This window comes from Dromiciops gliroides, chromosome 6, assembly GCF_019393635.1.
Source record: "Dromiciops gliroides isolate mDroGli1 chromosome 6, mDroGli1.pri, whole genome shotgun sequence".
In the NCBI taxonomy this organism is placed as follows: Eukaryota; Metazoa; Chordata; class Mammalia; order Microbiotheria; family Microbiotheriidae; genus Dromiciops; species Dromiciops gliroides.
The window spans coordinates 69599805-69607407 of NC_057866.1; the positions used below are offsets into that span (position 1 = coordinate 69599805).

General features: G+C 41.5%; 2 protein-coding genes across 2 annotated transcripts; one reads left to right on the forward strand and one right to left on the reverse strand.

The window, feature by feature from the left end:
- Positions 1 to 3572: 3572 nt before the first annotated feature.
- On the reverse strand, positions 3573 to 3845 carry LOC122730635 (mitochondrial import inner membrane translocase subunit Tim10-like). The gene has a single exon (XM_043969827.1). It carries the CDS (start codon positions 3843 to 3845, stop codon positions 3573 to 3575), a length of 273 nt encoding a protein of 90 aa, XP_043825762.1.
- Positions 3846 to 3991: 146 nt separating this feature from the next.
- LOC122732006 (40S ribosomal protein S20-like) lies at positions 3992 to 6882 on the forward strand. The gene is given in 3 exon segments (XM_043972218.1): positions 3992 to 4081; positions 6413 to 6716; positions 6719 to 6882. Coding segments are annotated over 3 exon segments (558 nt in total).
- The last annotated feature ends 721 nt before the right edge of the window (positions 6883 to 7603 follow it).

The following is a 7603-nucleotide window of genomic DNA, read 5'->3' on the forward strand; positions in this document are numbered from 1 at the left end:
ACTTCATCTCTGAGGGTCTCAGTTTCTTCCTCAATAAAAGGGGGGCCATTGGATTATATGAATTATACAGAGGGAATGATACAAAACACAATTAGGTTGCCTAGAACCCCTGCCCGCTCCAACTACTTCCCTAAGGAGTTAGCTTAATATACCAACCAGCATAGATTGTTCTATACTCTAGCTTTGGCCATTTGCAAAGCCGATCTGTATGTGTGTCGGGTGAGGACGAGGGGGTCCGCTGTGGATCTCCATATTGCTTTTGTGAGATTCTTCTATCATCATCATAAGAAGGGAGCTGTGAAAGCTGTGTCCATCCATGAGAGCTCTCAGTTTAAAGGTTAATTATTTCAGCAGCTGAAGAGGCTGCCCTCTCAGGCATTGTAGGAGACTGGAGAATTTATTACCCAAGGCACGGTTGTCATTAGGCATGCAGGAGAAATAGGCTCGTTACAAATGTAGTGTGAAGGAGACAGGCCGCTACTCCAGAGGGCCACAGACGTGATGGAGGTAAGGGCAGGCGGCAAGACGGCTCAGCAGAAGCAGTCCACCTAGCTGCTGCTGTTAAGTCTTTTCCCATCTGGAGCAAGGCAGATGAAGGGATGAGCTGCTCAGCACCAGTTAGGGACTCAAGAGGAATAGTGGGGAGAAGCCTCCCCCTGACTGCCTCAGTGTGACTGAGGGCTTTGCTATAGGAGCAGACAGCCTGTTGACTAAAGGGGCTAAGATGCCAGGAGTGCGCACAGTTTACTGAAATTTGGCAATTAACCCTCGGTCACCTCTATTATCTACTTGGTTTTGTTAGAATTAGGTACCGGGAACAGATGGGGATTTGATCATTGCAGATAAAGCTTCTGTTCATTGGTGTCAATTGAAATTCAGGAACCCCAGGAAAAGCTTTGCAAATGTTCTTTCTGCCCACTTCACCCCTACCTGCAGTATCCTGCCCCACCCCAACCCCCTTTCCCATCCCTTTCCTTCACCCAAGCACTTTAAGAAGCTGTCTGGGGAGGAACTATGCCTGCATCCCTTCCATGGGTACCAAGACAAAATTTTTATTGGATGCCTCTTATGTGTAAGATCCTGTGCTTCAGGGGCTAAGGATCTAATTAGGGTGCAGTGACTCTTCATGACTTCTGAGGACTTGCTTCTTCATTCCTGGCTGAGAAGTGGTAGACAAGAAGTGGAGAAAGGCATATGTTGAGCTTGGCCAATGCTTTGATTTGCTGTCCTTAATCCCACTTCTTCGTTAGAGAAGCCTTTGGGTGGGAGTTGGGAAGCGAGCCCAACAAAATATTTATATTTTTCAAAAAAGAATATAATTAGGGAGAGCACAAATGAAAAAGCTACGATAGTCTGAGATTAGTCACTTGCTTCCTTTATGATTTAAAAAAAGTTGTTTCTGCTCCTTTGGGCCTCAGTTTCCTTACATGTAAGATAAAAAAGGTGGGGCTACTGTTTTCTACAACAATCCTTTCTAGTTTTACATGTTGATAACTTAAACCCCCAAACAAAACTGCATCCCTTCCCTCCTCTGGAGCCTCCTAGTATGTTCTTTGTACTTTTCTCATGTACTCACTGTATTCTATTTCACATTATATTTATATACATGTCTTGTGGTACTGGCTAGATTGTAAAGTAAGCTTTGAGATGATAGAACCGTGGAATAAACAATCGTGGGGCAACTGTGCTTTGCAGTGGGTTGGGCCAGTGGGAGATTCCAAGGATAACACAGAGATGGCATTTACTTCAGGGAAGAAGCATAGCTTCTTGGGGGAAGACAATGCCTGGAGACCCTCACTCTGGAACAAAGCTTGGTTCCCACTCAAGTAGTTAGAGCTCTGGACTGAAAAGGAGGAAGTGGAGGATGAGGGAGGAGCAGCATCAATATACAGGATACTGGAGAAGTGTTGACAGATTCCTCTAGCACCTGGCTGAGAGCTGGGCCACAGTCCCATGGACCACACAGCCTACTCAGCATATCATTGGGAAGCTAACTGTCTGAAACAGTTGGAATACCACCTGGAAGACCACAGATCCTCAGTCTATTTCACCTAATGGGGATGTTGGAAGGGAAGAAACTGGCTATTTCCCTCTCTCCATGTTCTTCTTCCACTTTTTTGCTTCTTTTTTCTCCTGTCTTTTCCCTTTCCTTTCCCTCTCAACTTCTTCCTCCCTTTCCTTTTCTCATTATTGATCCTTTTCCCATTTCCTTGTTTCTTTCCCACTTTTTTCTTCCCCTTATATCCATTCTCTCTTCTTCACCTTTCTCTCCCTCTTTATCACCCACTTCCATTACCCCTCTCTCCTAAGAGCAGCTTCAGATATAGACAATGACTATCAACCAGATGAGTATGAAATGTTGCTACTTTTCAGTCTACTGGGACTTTTGATTGCTGACCTAATTATCTAGGTCTTTATGATTTTATTTCTTCCTATTTCTTCTTAAATTTCAGCCTTTTCCCCTGCTTATTAGCATTTCCCCTATAGCACAGCAGGGAAAATAAAAAAGGATAAAAGGCAATCAAGTTGCTTTTGAGGTTTGCTATGACAAAAGTCACCTACAATAGAGGTGTGAAACCCAAAGATCAGAATTAGCCCATAGCCCAAACCAGATTAAAATATAATTGGGGAATGTTTAAGTTAATCAATATACAATACATAGATAATGTGAATTTGTGGTTTTCTAAGTCAATATGTGGACCACAGGGATCCTTTCTATATGATTTGACACCACTCACCTATAGCATATAGACCTCGGTTGTACAAATAAGTAACTGTTGGTCACCCATCTATCTGACTAGTAAGTCTCAGAATTGGAAATTACCCCAATCTGCTGTGTGTAACACATTGATTCTGGGCCAGACTCTGTGGAATAGCCCCTCCCACTCCTGTCAGAACTGCACCCACAATTATGTTGTCCTTCATACTGTCACTGTTCACGTCTCTTAATTTTTATCTTTTTTTTTTTGGCCCAGGTAAATAAATTCCTAGTTACATTTGTAACTACCAATTCAACCCAATATCAGGACTTTTATTTCAACTTCCCACCTACATCCAACCCTGTCAGGCTCCCTTATATTATACTTCACTTGTTACAGGGTTTTGCAGCATGCCAAGATCACCAAAGATGGAGGCATTTTTGTGGAGAATGCTAGGGACCTTCTTCTGGGAGAAGACATTCTGGGTTTCCCTACCATGTGGGTGGTAGCAGCCTGTTTCCACTGACTTTGCAGGGTCTAATGGGAAGGTGAAAAGTAGCCATTCTTCCACTCAACTTGGTTGCCTTGAGTGAATGAAATCTTTACTTTTGGACACCATCAAAAAGAGAATAAAACTGTCCCTCTTTCAAATAGATTTAAAGATATAACCAGTTACAGCTAAGAAGCCAGTGAAAAAAAGTTGCTCCCTCTCCTATGTGGTAGGGGAATATAGAATGTCTTATCCCAGAAGCAAGTCTCTGGTGTTCCCCATATGAGTATTTTTTTTTGTAGAGTCATCAATATCTTTATTGATAAGTGCAAAAGGGTTAGCGCTGCAGTCCCGGGGTTGGGTGCTCACTGTCTCTGGGGCCTTCACACTGACCCTGAGCCCTGCTGCACCCTCTTCATCAGCACTTCATCCTGCATGGACAGCTCCATCCGTTTTTTACCCATTCGCTCATGAACGTCCAAGTACTTGGAGACAAATGAATCCAGACACACAGATTCACCCTTGGAAAGTTCAGCTTCCTTGTAATGGGGAAGGACATACTTCCAGTGGCATGCACTGGTCATCCTGTTGTACATGTCAGCCATTATCTCCACCTCCAGCTCAGCTGCCAGCTGTTGGGCCCTAACTGGATCCATCACAGTCCTTCACACCTCGGTGGCTCCCGGCTTCCTTGGTCCATCAAAGGGCTGGCTCTCTGGACGGAAGACCTGGGTTCAAATTCTGCGCATTGCTGGGCAAGTCACTCAGTCTCCAAGGGCCTCAGTTTCTTCATCTGCACCCGATGGCCTCCAAGATCCCTCCTCGACATGGACTCACGACCCTAGGAGAAGCGTGGGACCTTGGCAGCCAGAGTCCAGCGACACTTCCCTGGGTATTTTTATTGTAGGTGATCTAGGTATATGCCAAAGCCCTGTTACACAGTATTTTTGAAAGGTGGACAATCTACAAGATAAAATTTAGAAATCCAGTGTTAGCTCACTACTTGTAGGTTAGGGAGCAAATTCCTGCTAAACTGGAGGTGGAGGTTCAGGATCATCTAGGACCCCTTTGTATATGAATTCCATTAATCCCTGAATAGTTGAAATCAAGCAGCACTGGCTGGTGGCAAAGTTTGTTGTTTTTATCTTTAGCTTCCCTTTTTTTTCCTTTTATCTGCTTCAATTAAATCCCATTTCCTACATCTGGTGTTCTGTTTTAGAGCCCAGTACAAAACTCCCACTTCTGACCCTGTAAACCATTCCCTTAGGGATAAAGCAGACCTCTGAGACCTTCAATTCATCTGTCCAAAATAGATCCTGAAGCCTCCCCTAGAGCCTTAGAAAGCCCAACTGATCCTCCATCGTTCAATAGAGAATGAACCTGACCAGAGGCACATCATTTCATTGCCTTCTAATTGAACTAAAAGAGCTAACTTTAAAACAATCTACTCCAAGATAGAATCATCCCTAGCAGTCCCCCAAAGAGCAACATTTGATGGTAGAAATTTAATGATATGATTTGACCTGGGAAACTATTTCCATGTTATTTCTAAGCAGTCTTGCTTCTATCTTACCTATGCTAGTGTTAGCATTCTGGATACTCAATACTCACATAGAATAGTTTTCTTGAAAACCTATGAACAAAAATAATAAATGACTAAGAATTAGACTTCCAGCAAGTATGAAAACCAAGGAGAATTTTACAGGCACCTACATAAAGTGTATAATGTTTATTGGTGTTGTTTCTGCCAAGTGATTGTTCTATACTGTTCCTATTCCTAAAATAGAAGGTAAAGAAAGGGATTTAAGGAACACTTCTCTATTATCCAGGGTATCAGGGAGTATGATATGTTTCTTTAAAAAAAATGGAATTCAATGTAAAAAAAAAGGTAAGAAAAGGACCTGACAAAGCAGAGGGAAATCCTGACCTGCATCAGAAGGTTGGTGGCCAGAAGAATGTGACTTTTAGGAGGACTAATTAGCATTTGGAAAATAAGTAACTCTTTGACTTTTTCCAAAGAGAAGGGAGTTTGATCCTTTAAGGAGAAAAGAGCTCCCTTGAACTCCAGGGAAGAGTGTTTTGGTAGGTTGACCTCCAAATATTTTATGCATTTTGTATTTATTTATTTATTTTTTTGGTGAGGCAACTGGGGTTAAGTGACTTGCCCAGGGTCACACAGCTAGTAAGAGTGTCAAGTGTCTGAGGCTGGATTTGAACTCAGGTACCCCTGACTCCAGGGCCGGTGCTCCATCCACTGTGCCACCTACCTGCCCCTGTAGTTCTTTTTAATGTTTTTTTTTTGTTTTGTTTTTGTTTTGTTTTGTTTTTTAGTGAGGCAATTGGGGTTAAGTGACTTGCCCAGGGTCACACAGCTAGTAAGTATTAAGCGTCTGAGGCCGGATTTGAACTCAGGTACTCCTGACTCCAGGGCCGGTGCTCTATCCACTGCGCCATCTAGCTGCCCCTGTAGTTCTTTTTAATAAGAATTCCCTTTCTAGAAATGCCTTTTAGATTGCTATTTATTTTTTAGCCTGTAACTTTGCTGAAGCTATTAGTTGTCTCAGTCAGTATCTTTGTTGTTTTCCTAGGGTTTTCTAAGCAGCAGCAAATACAGTTTTATTTCCTCTTTGCCTATCTGTATACCTTTAATTCCTTTCTCTTGTCTTATTGCTACTGCTAGCATTTTTGTAACAATAGTAGGGAGAGTGGAGAGGCTTCTACTCTATGCCCATTGCACAGGATGTTTGTTGGGTTTTTTTTTTGGTTGCTTTTGGTTTTAGCTAGATACTTTTTATGATATTACAAAGGATCCCACTAAGCATATACTTCTTAATTTTTTTGCATAATTGAATATTGACATTTGTGAAATGTTTTTCTTTTCTGTTGGTATAACCTCTCAGTAATGGTGATGGGAATCCATAGGAGCTGCCAGGTTCCAGTAAGGGTCAGAGGAAGAAGAGACAAGTCATAGTGGCTAGCATAAAGCAGCTCCAAGAGGACAGGAACAGTTTTGGGTTTTGTCTTTGAATCTGTAGCACCCAGTATGAATGAATCAATCAACAAACATTTATTAAGCACCTACTAAGTGCCAGTCACTGTGCCAGATGCCTGGCATATAGAAGGTGCAGAATAAATTCTTGTTTAATTGAATTCCTTGCTAAGGGAGTTTTTTGGAAGAGTTTAAAAAGGACTTTAAAAATCAAATAAAAGCTCTTTGGTGAAGGTACCATCGCTGCAGACACTTGGAGTCGGCAGTTCCTGCCTCTCCTCCTCCTGCCTCACCGCTGTTCACTCTCACCAAGGAATAAGTCAGTCAGGAAGCTGCTCCACTGCCACGGCATGCAAGGACACTGGTAAGATGCTTGTGGAGCCCCAAGTGGCCATTCACTGGATCCGGATCACCCTCACCAGCCGCAACATGAAGTCACTCGAGAAGGTGTGTGCTGACCTGATTAGAGGAGCTAAAGAAAAGAACTTGAAAGTGAAGGGACCTGTTCGAATGCCCACCAAGACCTTTCGAATTACAACTAGAAAACTCCTTGTGGTGAAGGTTCTAAGACTTGGGATCGATTCCAGATGAGAATCCACAAACGTCCCATTGACTTGCACAGTCCTTCTGAAATTGTGAAGCAGATCACTTCTATCAGCATTGAACCAGGTGCAGAAGTTGAAGTCACCATTGCAGATACCTAAGCAATCATCTTTTTTTAATAAATTGATTGCAACTATTAAAAATCAAATAAAAGAGAATGAGGAAAAATTATGAAGAATAAGAGTGATGCAATAAAATCAAGAATATTATGAAAAGAAAGGCAACCAATTGGAAAAGGAGATCAAAAACTTATTGAAGAAAATAACTCCTTAAAAATTAGGCTTGGGCAAAGGAGAGCTAATGACCTCATAAGACACCAAGCAATTGTAAAACAAAATCAAAAGAATGAAAAAATAGAAAAGAATGTGAAACATCTCATTAGAAAAACAACTGACCTGGAGAACCAATCAAGGAGAGGCAATGTAAGAATTATTGAATTACCTAAAAATTACAGTAAAAAAGTGTTTAGACACTATACTTCAACAGATTATTAAGAAAAATTGCTGTGACATCTTAGAATGAGAAGGTAAAATAGAAATAGAAAAAATATGCTGATCCCTATCTGATCCCTAGATGAAAATTTACAAGAATATCATACCTAAGTTTCAAAGCTCCCAGGCAAAGGAGAAAATTTTACAAGCAACTAGAAAAAAATTTAAATACTGTGGAGCTACAGTCAAAGTAACACAAGATCTAGCAGTTTCTACATTAAAAGAATATATTCTACAGAGCAAAGGAGCTGGGCTTGCAACCAAGAATAAATTATCCAGAAAAGTGGTATATTATCCTGCATGGAAAAAAAGAAAAGGATATTTAATGAAA